Source organism: Phoca vitulina, unplaced genomic scaffold (genome assembly GCF_004348235.1).
Source record: "Phoca vitulina isolate PV1807 unplaced genomic scaffold, GSC_HSeal_1.0 scaffold10, whole genome shotgun sequence".
Lineage (NCBI taxonomy): Eukaryota > Metazoa > Chordata > Mammalia > Carnivora > Phocidae > Phoca > Phoca vitulina.
In genome coordinates, this window is record NW_022589713.1 from 9,127,378 (window position 1) to 9,142,507 (window position 15,130).

At 38.3% G+C, this 15,130-nt stretch overlaps 1 protein-coding gene across 1 annotated transcript in view; it reads left to right on the forward strand.

Moving 5' to 3' along the window:
- Positions 1-2,238: 2,238 nt before the first annotated feature.
- LOC116635273 (ceruloplasmin-like) overlaps positions 2,239-15,130 on the forward strand; it is a 28,944-nt gene continuing 16,052 nt past the window's right edge. The window contains exons 1-11 of the mRNA XM_032409192.1: positions 2,239-2,393; positions 3,219-3,469; positions 4,742-4,954; positions 5,434-5,604; positions 6,641-6,883; positions 9,247-9,412; positions 11,308-11,438; positions 11,814-11,954; positions 12,230-12,441; positions 14,050-14,200; positions 14,821-15,033. Coding sequence (XP_032265083.1) covers positions 2,239-2,393; positions 3,219-3,469; positions 4,742-4,954; positions 5,434-5,604; positions 6,641-6,883; positions 9,247-9,412; positions 11,308-11,438; positions 11,814-11,954; positions 12,230-12,441; positions 14,050-14,200; positions 14,821-15,033 — 2,047 coding nt within the window. The remainder of the gene's footprint in view (positions 2,394-3,218; positions 3,470-4,741; positions 4,955-5,433; positions 5,605-6,640; positions 6,884-9,246; positions 9,413-11,307; positions 11,439-11,813; positions 11,955-12,229; positions 12,442-14,049; positions 14,201-14,820; positions 15,034-15,130) is intronic.

A 15,130-nucleotide genomic window follows, 5' to 3' on the forward strand; every position in this document is an offset into this window, starting at 1 on the left:
GTTACTACCTTTCTGTTATAGATAAGGGGACTTGGGTTCAGAATGATAATGCAACTCGTCCCAAATCACATAGCTAGTATATGGTGGAGTTGGGAAGTGGGGATACATCTGTTTGATTTGAATACACTAGACTTTGCACTTCTTGGGGTGCTTACTAAATAAAAAGAAGAAAAAAAGGCAGCTGAATGGGTCTTCTATTATCCACGTTCCAAAGTAAAATTAATGTTTCTGGGAGGATGAGGAAGGAAGTCACAGAATTTCGGGATAAAGGGACACTGGAAAGCCCGCTGAAGGAATCCCTCCCCCTGCCTGCTGGGTGGCGGGTCTTTCACAGCTCCTGGTCTAGGCTACAGTGACAGGGAAGGTCATAAGGTTCTTCCATATACAGAGCTAAATATGTGAGACTAGAGCTTCCAACTATTCCAACCCATGGGTCTCCTCCTTGAGGCCAGAGAGGCTGTCTCTAATCCCTCTCTCATGTGAGACCCAGCAGGTCTGATGTGAGCCTTCTCTCCAACCCTTTCAACTGTTTCCCCAAGGGTGCCACTTGTGAAACCCTTCCTCTTCTTGATTTTCCTGTGGGCAGCTTTTCCACACACCGAGGTCCCTCCAGGCTTAGCTTTTCTGAATTCCTTCCAGCATCTGCTGGTGACATTAAAACCTGCCAAAGCAGTGGACTGTTTACCCAACTTGTTTTTAAAACTCACCTACGAATTCACAAATGTGAATAATTTTTGTGATACAACAGCCTAGAAGTTTTGATTTCTGTAGAATTTAGCAACTATTGCTTATAAGGAAGATTCAGAGTCCCGTTATTTTTTAATCCAAGAAAGAAAAAACGCAAATACTTTGTTGATTTTTTAAAATCAAGTAATATAGAAATGTATCCTCCTTGTAAAAAATAATTTAAATATAATAATCCTCTCTCTTCTCAGAGCTGTATTTAGTTCGATAGGTACCCTTTTGGGCACCTCCTTAAGTGTGTATAGACATCTGTATGTGCACCCAGGAAAAATATACTTTGATTTTGTGTGTTTTAAAAAATAAATGAATTACATTCATAATAGAAAAAAAATGCTACAATTGGAATGAAGGAAGTAGACTTCTAGGCAGTGATATATAAAGGTCTCTAAGACACGTAGTTGAGGAATAAAAGCAAGCTGCAAAATAATACATGTTATATGATTGCCCCGCCTTAATATTTCTAAGTGTGGGTTTCCAAACCTCAATCAGAATACCACTCTAACTGTTGAAAGGCATCGTGGCTTTCCAATTGTAAAGTCTCAAACAAGACCCAATGGTAATAGGTATCCCAATAAATGATGATATACAAATCAGTGACAAAGATTCCTGTTCCTTTCCTTACGTACTGTAACTATAGCCAAGGGACTTTATTTATTTGTTCCTAAAAATTTTTACATTTCTTCCTTGACATTTCTAGAAGATATACAGAATAAAAAGAAGTAATCTCTAGGATTTATAATCCAATGGTGGTAGAGAAAATACATGTATATTTAAACAACAGTACAAAACTGTGTAGTTAATTACCAGGCCTGGACACAGCTGGTGAATTCAGAAAGAGAGAAGTGTCTATAGGCCGAAATAATCAGGGAGGTCTTCACTAAGGAGGTAAAGTTTCAGGAGGCTTGAAAAATGGGGACAACTTGGATAAGCTGGGTCCCTAATAAGTCAACTTCCCAGAGGGAAGGGGTCCTCTAAGTGAATTATGCAGATGAACGCGGAATATCAGATTAGGGGCAGATTATGGACAGTCTTAAATTTCAAGAAATTTGAGAATAAAAGTATTAAATGACAAGGAATTTAAATTAACATCTAGAGCAACGAATTATTAAAACTAACATGCAATGAAGAATTTGGGAGAACGTGGAGGCTGGAGAATAAATTGGAGATGATTCTTATAACCTAGGAACAGATAGTAATTGTTGGGGGATGGTGTCGGGGGATAATCTGGTAGCCCATCTACCCAATAATTCAGGCAAGCTCTAATACTGGCCAAGCACCAGTATTCTCTATGGGTTGTGCAACATTTCACTCAGCCTGACTAATGAAAACTAAATGCATTTGGAATGGAAATGACGTATGTGTAGATGAAACATGATGGGCTCTTATGCAACTCCTACTTATTATGTAAATGGACACAAATAAAGGAAGAAAGCCTGGATTATAAAAGAAAGGCAGGCATCACTCACTTAGACTCTCCAGGATTAAGGTTTGAAAATGAAGGCCCTTTCACCATTAATCTTTCTGGTTTGTATTAGTTCTCCAGGTTGGGCAAAAGACAGGCACTACAGCATAGGCATTAAAGAAACCACTTGGAACTATGCTCCTACTGGTAAAAATATGCTCAATGGGAAGCCTTTTTCAGAAGATCAGTAAGTAACACCTTTGCAATGAAAAAGTTACTCTCAGAAACAGAAGTTGGTAATTGTTATTCACTGATAAAATGCTAATGAAGAATTTCCCATCGTTGACCCTTTAAGGGCACATTTGCTATTAGAACTGCTTCCTTTGTTTTCTTGATAGAAATCAGAAATTGTTCTTTCTTAGAATTGTCGCCACTTTTGCCAGCATGGCACAATATTTCAAGGATCATTTCTAATTCTGTGTTTATCATCAATTTTGTTTGTGTGATGCTCAAGATATAAAACAACACTTTTCCTTCTGATATGGAGGGTATGGCAGAGATTCTAAAATTGCAGCTCTGTTCTTGATTTCTCTTTTCAAGTAATTGGGAGGGAGAAATCTAGTGGTTATGCGTGGGGGTTTGGATTTACCATGTTTGTTGGCCAAAAAGACCCTAAGTCTACCAGCAAATCCACAAATCCGTATAAATGGGTAAACAATTCTAAGTTACTGGGATTGATCTAATGCTTGAGATCTAAAGTGACCTTCAAGTGGGGTTAGAAGCCTTTTTGTGGCTCAGTATGGAGAGTTTGGTAAGTCTTGTAAACCAAAATGCCACGCATATTACTTGCTACACTTGTATTTGATCCCTTCATCATAGACTCCAACGTTCTCCTTGCTTACACCACCTTTTTTTGATTCCCTTCACATTTTCTCCCGTGTCTGAGTTTTGTCTATCAAAATTAGGTTGTAAAGCTTCTTATTTCTAGTTTCAGTTGACTTAACATTTTTTTTCCTTCCTGTCAAACTTTATTAAAGTTCTCTTTTTTTGTTTCTTTGTTTATTTTTTACAGAGAGTTTCAGTCCTATAAATATCTAAAACAAAGCCAAGACAAGATAGGATCTGTTTATAAAAAGGCTTTGTATTTTCAGTATACTAATGACACATTTCAAACAATCATTAAAAAACCATCCTGGCTGGGATTTTTAGGGCCGATAATTAAGGCAGAGACTGGAGACATGGTTTATGTTCATGTAAAAAATTTTGCTTCAAGAATGTATAGTTTCCATCCTCATGGACTCACCTACTCTAAAGACAATGAAGGTAAGTGGATCCTTTTTTCTTATATTCCTGAGCTGTTGCTTATGGGAAGTATGAGCCCAAGACCTCAGGGAAAGCAGGGTAATTATGAACTGGGAGTAGTTTGGGGTGAATGCAAACTCTTATTTTTGATGTCTTTAATGTTTATACCTGACAATCCTTTTTCAATTTTTCATCTTGAGTAAGTGCCCACCCTTGTGCAATTCTTAGGAAAGAAAACACACTTTTCACTCACAATAATAATAATACAAACTAATGAACATTCATGGCTTACTAGAGAAAGCATGGGCCACATTTTTTTTTTTTTTTTGGTAGGAGATGCTCATGAGCAAATGTTAGGTTGGCAGAAATACTATTCTACCCCCACCTCATTTCATTTTCTAATAGATGAGGATTTGCCTCTTGAAAGCATCAGTGTCAAGAGAAATCATTATTTTCCAGGAATACTATTCTACCCCACCTCATTTCATTTCCTAATGGATGAGGATTAGCCTCTTGAAAACATCATTGTCAAGAGAAATCATTATTTTCCAGACAGTATCTTGTCTCCTAGACATCTACACTCACAGCTGCCCAATGGTGTTAGAAAAAGGGAAGAGAAAGCCAAAAAAATAAGGTTTTATGTTCACCATGGAGCAGGGGGTTGCTGGGATATGGGTAAATATGAGAGGCTGGCCATGCTTTGAAGTCTTCTACTGAATGTAAGAACTTTATTCATAGTTATGAGGACTCTAGCCTCAAGAGATAAAGATTCGAGGCAAAAATTCTAGGAAAAGAAGAAAGAAAGAAGAGAAAGGCCCCAGATTCAGAACTGGGGTAAAAGCTCAGGGTAATGTAAGCTATGCAGAGGGCCACTTTTGGGCTCCAGTGGTCTACTTGGAGGACACATGAATACCTCTTGATGCCCTGGGTCCCAAGTCTGAAGAAAATATGGAAGGCCTGTCAGGAGTCTAGGTTTCTGTATCTGAGGTCTAGGCATATAGTAGATATACAGTAAATATTTTTGGAATCCGTCAATAATGGTGATAATAGTCTGCAATTATACTGCCTATCTCATTCCGGTTTCGTCTAGAAACTAGACAAGCTGGATATTCAAGTGGAAGCCAGCTAAGGAAGAAGAGACAGGAGACAGGAAAGAGGAAGGGAGAAATGTACACTTGATTCCAAAAATAGAAATTAACATATATTCATGGCTTACTAGAGAAGGCATGAGTGACATTCAAAATACTGTTGCCCAATGGTTACTGTGACCGCAGTGTGGATTATGTTTCCTAGGTGCCCTCTATCCTGATAATACTACGAGCGAGCAAAAGGAAGATGACCGTCTGCAACCAGGGGCACGATATACTTACAAGTGGTTTGTAGAAGAAAATCAGGGGCCTGGCCCCGATGACAGTAACTGCGTGACAAGGATTTACCACTCCCATGTAGACACGCCAAGAGACGTGGCTTCGGGTCTTGTTGGACCAATTCTGACTTGCAAAAGAGGTAACATATTTTTAAAATCTCATTGTAGCAATAGAACCAGAATAAGTGGGCTCTCCCCCTGCTCTCCTCGTGGAATTTTTCTATCAGATGAGCTCCCTTTTCCTGCCTTGACCTTGATTCTTCAGTCAAGAAAGTAAAGTTGCCCTCTCAGACTCCGAGCACTAGATGGCGATGGTGAGTCCAACACCTCAGTTCAAGTCCAGGTTGGTCACTAGATGGTAGTCAAATCCAGTGAACTTCACTTTAGCCGCCTTTTCACAAAATGCCTGACACCTTTCTCCTATAGAGAAGTGTTGAATCAGCAGGGTCGAAGAAAGTAGGAAGCTGAGAGGCTGTTTGCCTGTTCCTTGCGTGCATTGTTCCTTAGAGTTCTGTCTGTAGGTGTGCAAGATTAAGTTGAATCAGTTAGAATCACCAGTTTATTTCATGGCAAAAATAATTATTGCAAACAGCAAGTTTTGTTGTTCTTTATGTTTCAGGCACACTGGATGGAGACACCGAAAAAAATATCGACAGATCTTACGTTTTGATGTTTTCCATAACTGATGAAAACAAAAGCTGGTATATCGATGACAATATTAATGCATACACTGAATCTGGCAAAGTTAATGCTAACGATCCTGACTTCCAGGAGAGCAATCTCATGCCTTGTAAGATTAAAGAAAGCTTTCTTATTCATCATACCCTATAACTCTAACTTTGGTGATTCTATTTAGTGATTTCCTTTTGTTCAAGTTTGTGTGGTTGAGTTTACATTTTCCAGTTTTCCCTCAAGGTACGCTGGTTGATATGCAAGGCATCTAGTAAATTTTGCTGGTTTGCAGAGTTTCATAGCATGTAAAGTTAGGTAGATGCATTTGTTTTCTAAAGTCTGATCTTGATCAAAAGGAGATGGTAAAAAAAAAGGAAAGGTATAATTTTAAGGTAATAAAATATTATGGAAGAACAAAAACATAACTGACCAGGTATTTTATGAAAATGTGTTTCTTAAAAAAAAATGTTTCTACATAAGATTTTTTCAGAAAAGCCACTCTCATTCCCTCAGTCACCCATCCTTGTTCTCTTCTTTCCGGGACTTAGCTTCTTTTTATTCTTTTCCCCTCGTCACTGACCTCTGCCCTTCGCTCACTTTTCCTCCTCTTGCCTGTAATTCTTCGTGCTCCTGACACTTCTAATTATATACAATATTTATGGCCTTTTCATGTTTGAAACACCAATCAAATCCCATGTTAGATTATGCATGAGAATAAAGCTGACACTGTGAGGTTTGTGTATTGAGGAAATGCGCCGAATCTATAGCATATGGGGCACCTGAGTGGCTCAGCCGATTAAGCGGCTGCCTTCGGCTCAGGTCATGATCCCAGGGTCCTGGGATCGAGCCCCGCATCGGGCTCCCTGCTCAGCGGGGAGCGTGCTTCTCCCTCTCCCTCTGCCTGTCTCTCTGCCTACTTGTTTTCTCTCTCTCTCTCTGTCAGATAAATAAATAAAATCTTTTAAAAAAAAAAAGAATGTATAGCGTATGGTCCTCATCTACCGTGTGTGAGAGATTAGCACACGTTTATTTTCTTGGCTCAGTCAGGACAGCATGCAACTCTTGCTATCAGGCTCATGAGTTCAAGCTCTGCTTTGGGCGTAGAGTTTACTTAAAAAATAAAAAAATAAAATAAAACATACGTTTGTTTTCAGCAATAAATGGATACATGTATGGAAATCTGCCCAATCTCACCATGTGTGCTGAGGACAGGGTCAAGTGGTATTTTGTGGGCATGGGTGGTGTGTTGGACACACACTCCATCTATCTGCATGGACAAACTCTGATATCCCGGAACCACAGAAAGGACACCATTACTGTCTTCCCTGCCTCGCTGGAAGATGCCTTCATGGTGGCCAAGGGCCCTGGAGACTGGCAGCTGGGATGTCAGATACACGGTAGGGATTTGTGACCTTTACATAACACAGCGTCAGAGAATTTTCAACGTTGCAACCCCTCACAAATACCTTCTTTTCCAAATGATAGAAAGCGATTTCTAGGGAGGTGATGGGGTTGCCTTTTGGAAAGGCAGTGACAGGATCAGAACTGGAACCCGGGTCTCTAACACTTAACTCCATAGTAATGAACGCTTCTAGGTATATAGGGGTGTTTTGTTTTGTTTGTACAAAAAAACTTTTATATTTATTAGCCAGCGAGCCTTACAAAAAGCCTGAATGGCAGAGCAGGTATTATTACTGTTTGTTTTTAAGTTGAGAAAACAAGTTTCAAGAGGTTAAAACATGTGTCCAAAACCCTGTAAGAAGAATTGCCAGGAATATTGTGGGACTAAATGATACTAATCCAGAACTCAGGAAACCTTTGTATTTCCGTTTGTTTCCCTCTTCAATCACACTGTCCATTGAATCATACGATAGCCAGTTATGAAGTCATTCACCTTTTCTATACTTAAATATGACCAAACTCTACATATCATCATGCACTCTTTTGTCTTACCTTTCGATCAAAAAACACGGTTATTATTAGAACTGAAGAATTCACTTTTCTTTTTTTATACAAAAATGGGTTTACTTTTGTGATCAAACCTGCCTTCTAAGTCTCATACTTTGGTTAGAATCATGCTTCCACTAGTTACGGAAATAACTACACAGCAAGTATTTATCAGGATTTCCTATGCGCTGGGACCCTCGAGGGCTCTGGGGAAAAAGGAGAACCACTCGCAGCCACTGCAACTCGAGGACTGAATTTAATGGTGAAAAGTTTCTCACTTAGAAAGGAATATCATTTTCAGGTGAAAATGTACACTCAATCCCACTCTTCCCATTTACTGACTTTGCGGATGGTGCCTTCGAGCCAGGTCTGGCCCTCAGCTCTGCAGAAAGAATAGGGCCAGCCCTTGGCACAATTGAGAAGCTTCTGAGAGTTCCTTGGTTGATTCGATTGACTCCATAGCTTTCCCTTGTATTTAATCTCTTCCCGTGTCCTAGAGTTGTGTGTGGTTTTTAAAATTTACTTCCAGTCTTTTTAAAATTTGTATTTAAAATGTTTTTATTTAAAATTTATTTAAAATTTTATTTTATTTTATTAGTAATTACAAGAATACATGAATAGACTTTGGCTGGAAAGAAAGGAAGGATGGAAAGAGGAAGGAATGAGGTGGGGGGAGGATTGGAGGGGTGGGCAGTAGGCAGAAAAAGCAAAAATCTAATGTGATGTATGGGAGCCAGCTCATACCAGCTCAAGAGGGCAGGGAGTTAAGTCAGCCAGCTGGTAAACTCTTGGTAACTTCAAACTGGTCACAGTGGGAGTGTTTAGACCACAAAAATTAGCAAAATAAATCAAATATGGTGTTTTTTTTTCTTTAGAGAGCCGGTTTAAGAACACACCATTAGTCCAACCCTCCCATCGCCATCTTTGTTCCTCCCCAGAGAGTAAACACTGGGTGTGAATACTTGAAAACCTGTTCACTATGCATTCTCACACAATATATATGAACATGTAGAAACAAAAAACACATTGCTATATTTTGTGTTTTGTTTTACATAAGTAGATCACGCTGCATATAATTTTCTGCTGTTGCTTTCTTCACTTATCAATGTTTTGAAATCTTTTTCCTGACATTCCACATACATCTAACTTATTCTTTTACACTGTTGTATAGTTTTCCACATTGGGGATGTATCTATCCCGAGTTATTTATCCAATTGCCTCCCGATAGGCATTTAAATTGCTTCCACGTTTTTTGCTTATTAACAATGTTATAGTTAACATCTTTTTATTTGTATCTTTTTATGTTTTAACAAATGCTGCCCAGATTGCCTTCCAAAATGTCTGTCCTAATTTACACTCCCACCAACAGTACTCCAAAATCAAAGCACAGGACTGGTGCCCTCGTGGAAAGTTACCTGCCTTGATTTTCTTCCTGCCTCCTTCTAGTTAATCTAATAAATCAGCTAATTCATTAGTGACTAATGGTGGTAATTTTATACCCCCAAGGAAAGATGTTTTTGGCCAAATAGACTCTCAAATTCTTCTTGGTAGACAGGCAACATCTTCATCTAGGGACTGGTCCAAAGGTGGTGATTATTCTCCAGTAATATATGTTCCTCTAACCTTTATCTTTGCATCCTGCTTTTTGTATTTGTTTCATACATTTTAGGTTTTTACACAGATTCCGTAAGTAAAATGCCTCAAATTTCTCCAAAAAGGAGAAGTTGCAATATTGTTGGCTAAAATATAAAATATATATGGAATAAGAAAAATGTTGCAGTAACATTCTCTGCTTGGGTTTACTGTTTTTCAGATAGTATGAAGGCCTTTTTTAACGTAAGGAATTGCCGAAAACCTTCAACAGATGTTCATTGGACACATGTTGTATGTTATTATATTGCTGCTGAAAAAATTGTTTGGAACTATGCTCCCTCTGGTGTAGATTCCTTCACTAAAGAAAATTTAACAACATCTGGAAGGTAATAATTCAGTGATTAAAATATTTATGGTTAAATAAAGATAATCGAACTTTTTCATAACCAGCTACTCCTAAGAGAAGGATTTAGGCATCTTATCACAAAAAGATACCGATAAAACAAAAGGAGAAAAATAATTATATCAATAATTAGAAGATGTTGAATTAAAAGATCACTACCACACAAAATTTTTCTCTAAGTGCCTTGGCAGCCAGCGCGAAATAAAACATACTGCTCATTTTTTCCCCTAGCACTGTTTTAAAATAGATTTATTATATGTAATTATGAGGCAGTGGATAATGTTATCAATAACAATTTTATAAAAATTCAAAACATTCCTCATGTATAATTTATACTTTCCTGCTAAGATCTGAAGGCATAATTAAATTATTGCCCATGACATTTTTTATTACTTTTTTCTTTCCTATGACATTCTTAAATCATGTTTTTGTTTTTGGGTTTTTTTTTTAAGATTTTATTTATTTATTTGAAAGAAAGTGAGAGAGAGAGACCATGGTGGGGGAGGGTCAGAGGGAGAAGCAGACTCCCTGCTGAGCAGGGAGCCCGATGCCGACTCGATCCAGGGACTCCAGGATCATAACCTGAGCTGAAGGCAGTCGCTTAATCAACTGAGCCACCCAGGCGGCCTTAAATCATGTTTTATAAATATTTTTTATTCCAACAGCAACTAAGAATATATTACCAATTACTATTTTAATGACCAAAAACTATGACCAAAATACATTACCATGGCACAGTATTTAAAAGTACACAAAAAGTTTTTTTGATAGTCCAACTGCTATAATTATATTTACCAACTCAAAGATTACAGCAATTTTAAACCTTCTGGTCTATTGAATGGAAGTTATATGTCAGAAAATATCAAGTTCTGAAACCACCAAGCAGTGTTTCCCATGGTAATTATTTTTCTCTAATTTACTCAGAGAAAATTTGCGAAAACTAAGAATGTTATGTCGAGTGAGTGTTTTCACTTCTTCAGTTCATCAATAAATTATTCAATCTGTGGGATGGAAATTTTATATGAAGGATATCTGGGCTTAGAGCAAAAATTAGATTCAGAGTTAGGTCCAACTCTCATTTTATATTGACTAAAATAAGTATGAATTAATAGATTTTTTTTCAGCTTGCTTGATTGTCCTGGCTATGAAATTCTATGATGTGTTAGCATGACAAGTCACTACTTCACTGCTAAGAAACTCTTTTTCTCAGGGGACCCCATTTAATTTTATTATAATAAAATTTATTTTTTTTATTTTTTTAAGATTTTATTTATTTATTTGACAGAGAGAGACAGCAAGAGAGGGAACACAAGCAGGGGGAGCGGGAGAGGGAAAAGCAGGCTTCCTGCGGAGCAGGGAGCCCGACGTGGGGCTCGATCCCAGGACCCTGGGATCATGACCTGAGCTGAAGGCAGACGCTTACCGACTGAACCACCCAGGCACCCCTATTATAATAAAATCTAAAAAGAAGAATGACATCTCTCATCTTACTATTCTAACATCTCTGCACATAGTTGTTTTAGAAGTGGTGTTTGTTACTACCTGACTGAAAAAAAAAAAAGAACCTTGTGTTCCAGAAGAAAGTGTGTGGATAAACCGCCAAGTAGACAGGCATAGATACTTTTATACACACACGCACAGATAAAAGACTGAAAAGAAATCCATGGAAAATGTTGACAGTGGTTATATGTAGATAATGGGATTATGAAGATTTTAATTTTGGGGGGTCAGTTTTCTTCTTATTTTTCAAATTTCCTACAATGAGCATGCATTGCTTTTATAAATATATTACAAGTAATTTAAAACAGATTCTTGTTTTCTTTTCACGTGATCACTGTTAACTTAAAAGTTCTTCGTGCATCTGCTTTCTCTGCACAGTGAATCCCAGCTACATTTTGAACAAAGCCCGACCAGAATCGGAGGATCTTACAAAAAACTAGTTTACCGCGAATATACCGATGCTTCCTTCCGAACACGGAAGGCAAGAGAGGAGCACCTTGGAATCCTTGGTAAGATTCTCTTCGTAGCCCTGCAGGGTTATAACCACCGTTTTACATATTCTGTGCAATCAAAGTAGTATTCACATCTCACAGTTTTAGAGATTTTAGGCTGTCATCTTACAACCTTATGAAAACAGTACATTCTGATTCACCCAATTTTAAACTACATTCTTTTGTCCCTATACATCCAATAAGATTAATATATTCATGCGATCCAAAGTGACTTTCTAAGACCGTGAATCATCTAGAGCTCTTGCAGTCGGAGGCATTCCTGGTTCATAGCATTGTCTCTTTAATTTGTTCCTAGAAGAAACTTACTCAGGTAACACACCTGAAAATTGTTTGTGAAAACTGAGGACAATTACTAATTCTGTTGGTCTCTAGGCCCTATTATTAAGGCAGAAGTGGGACAGATCATCAAGATCATTTTTTATAACAAGGCTTCCATGCCACTCAGCATTCAGCCTCATGGACTACGTTACAGAAAGAGTAATGAGGGCTCCTTCTACAAAACACCTGGAGGAAGTAAGTAATGTTTGAGGGAGGCCAAAACAAGCCACACTGCAATATAATGTCAGCTAGAAAATAAAATTTCTCCTCAAATCATGATGCAGCCCACTTTTCACATCATAACAGCACTGTGTCCTAATTATGGCCGTGATTCCTTCAGCCCCTTTCAACTGTCACCCGAGGTGCTACAAAGTGAGCAAGATACGGTCCTTGCTCTCAGAGATCTAACAGCCTAGACTAGGGTACTTCTGGTCCTAGGACCTATTTTACCAATATTTATTTCTTACTAGGTACTCCTCCACCCTCCTCACATGTAAATCCTGGCAAGATATTTGTCTATACATGGGAAGTTCCAAGATATGTGGGTCCTACCTCCTCAGATCCCAACTGTCTGACCTGGTTATACTATTCCTCAGTAAATATGACAAGAGACATCAACAGTGGCCTCGTAGGGCCTCTCCTCGTGTGCAGAAATGGAAGCCTTGGTAAAGATGGCAAACAGGTGAGTCATGGATCTATGTCCAGATAGGCCTTGGTGAGAGGTTGCCTGAGACAGAACTGCAGAGGCAAAGCAATGTGGCAGTCGGCAGGTTCAATTTCTTCTGTGGGCTGATTTTCTCAATTCTATCCTTTTCTGAACTCCAGACCTGCATCTTCCTCTGCCCAATGAGCACCCACCCTAGCGTGTACCAGACACCTCTATTTCCGCTTGACTGCTTTAACTCTTCATCTCCCTCTGGACAACCACTACCTGCCCCTCTCTCCTTCACTCTGTCTCTTTTGTTAATGACACCACCCAGCCCAGGATTTCCATGAACAACTCCTTTCTCACCTCCAACATTAGTCATCCAACTCCCAATACCACTGCCTTCTTGGGAGGTACCATCCCCTCTTTTTGAACTCCTTTAACCTCCTGACTCCGGGTTCCACTCTCACCCTGCTTCACTGTGCCTCCACACCACTTCTTTTCAAATCCAACTATAGCATGCTCCATACTCTGCAGTTGGCTGGCTCAGAAGTCAGCACAACAGGCCCCTGTCGGCCCCTCCAGATTCATGCCTCCTTCCTTGCCACACTGTGCAGAATCAGCTTGTTAGTCCCTGAGGAAGAAAGGCTCATTCACATCTCTTTGATTTTGCCCTCTGCTCTCTATCGGGGATGGCCTCTCCTCACGGCTTTGCCTGCTGAGAGGGGAGACGTTTTTAAAACTCCGACTGAAAGTTCCTTCCTGCCCTTCAGACAATATTCGCTAACTAAAGTGGTTTCTGTCAGTTACCATAGTTCCTTGTGTATGTTTCCATTGGAGCACTTATCCATGCAATTGTATTTATTGGCCTTTCTGTCCCACTAGACCATAAGTTCCTTGAAACCATACGTGAGGGTTTTTTGTTTGTTTGTTTGTTTGTTGTTGTTTTGTTAATTTTTTGTGAAAACGACTGACCCTCTCTGGCGTGTAGTAGGTGCTTAATAAATGTCTGAGGGATGAATTTCCCCTGTTCCTCACTCACAAGTGAACTGATATCTAATTTCTTTTTTGCACTTATAATTTATAAGGTAATAAAGCCTAATAAATCTCCCCAAATAAATATATGTATAATTGAATGTATATTTTATCTAAAAATGAGATGATATATTAACAGGTATCCATATAATTCAAGCATTATAAGTCTCATAATTCTTATAGCACATGTAATCTTTCTATTTATCCAAAAATATAAATACGTGTACATATTTAATTTCTTCATAAATGCTAAAAATGCAGACTTTCTAGAATTGAAAACATTTTATTTAACACACTTTCTACAAAGCATCCTATGAAAAGCCACTATAAACATCTATGATCATACAGTTTAGTTTTATGAAGTTCAGTTGTAGGGGTCCCTAGAGTAAGAGCTTTATATGAAAACAACTATAGATAATTCTCCTAACTTCTTAGTTCTGTGATAAATCCATTCACTGGGATTCATGCCTTTATCTGTGCCTGGATTTTCGAGGAGTATACAAAACACTTTGTGTAGGAAATCCTGTATGCAGATCAACTATTTGACTAGACTTTGTACATAGAGCATCTATATTTCATGTCTATTTCTTTTTCTATTCTCATCCACAGAAAGGAAAAGACAAAGAGTTTTACCTGCTTGCCACAATATTTGATGAAAATGAAAGTCATCTCTTAGATGAAAATATCAGAACATTTACCACAAAGCCTGAAAACGTGGATAAAAAGGATCCAGACTTCCAAAAGTCCAACCAGATGTATTGTGAGGGAACATGCAATTTACAAAATAAATGCATTAAGCACTTGTTTAATTTCATTATGTCTAAAGAATTACAGATTAAGAGAGACATACATTTTTCCCCAAGGGTTGGCTAATATATTTCATGTTTCTTTTAAAGATAATTTCTCAACAAAAATATTATCTACTAGGATGATTATGTTAAATTCAACTTACTAAATATTTAACAATGCCTTGTTGGTGCACTATATTGTTTAGCTATTACTAAATGTGAGATAGAAAAGTCATGTATTTTTTTACTGCCAAATTTAGTGACACTGGTGGATGGAGTGTTTATTGAGTTAGGTGGTTGGTTGGTTGGTTGGTTTTTGAAGACTGCAAGTGTAGGGGGAAAGGACTGGTCTAGAGTCTAAAGACTTGGACTTTGATCTTAACTGTTCCAAAAATAAGCTTAATGACACTGGACAAGTAATTGCCTCTTTGGCCTTAGTTTCCTCAAATCTAAAACGAAGGGGTGAACACAGATAATCTTGAGATTATCTTACATGATTGAGCTGCCTTAGGATTAGTCCTTTGTTGAGTTTGAAGAGATGCCAATTATCAATAAATTAAATATTCTTTTCTTTGTCCCCAATGTCTTGTAGCCATTAATGGATACATGTATGGAAATCTGCCTGGACTGGACATGTGCTTAGGAGACAACGTTTCATGGCACGTTCTCAGTGTGGGATCAGAAAAAGACTTACATGGGATATATTTTTCAGGAAATACCTTCACTTCCTTAGGATCAAGGGACGACACCATAGCTCTGTTTCCCCACACCTCCCAGACACTTTTTATGACACCCGATTCCATAGGTAAGTAGTAGATCTTCTCTTTCACACTGAAATGTGCCCAAATTATGAAAAACAGTGTCTTGACATGCACTGAATATTGTTCATACAGAAAAAAAAG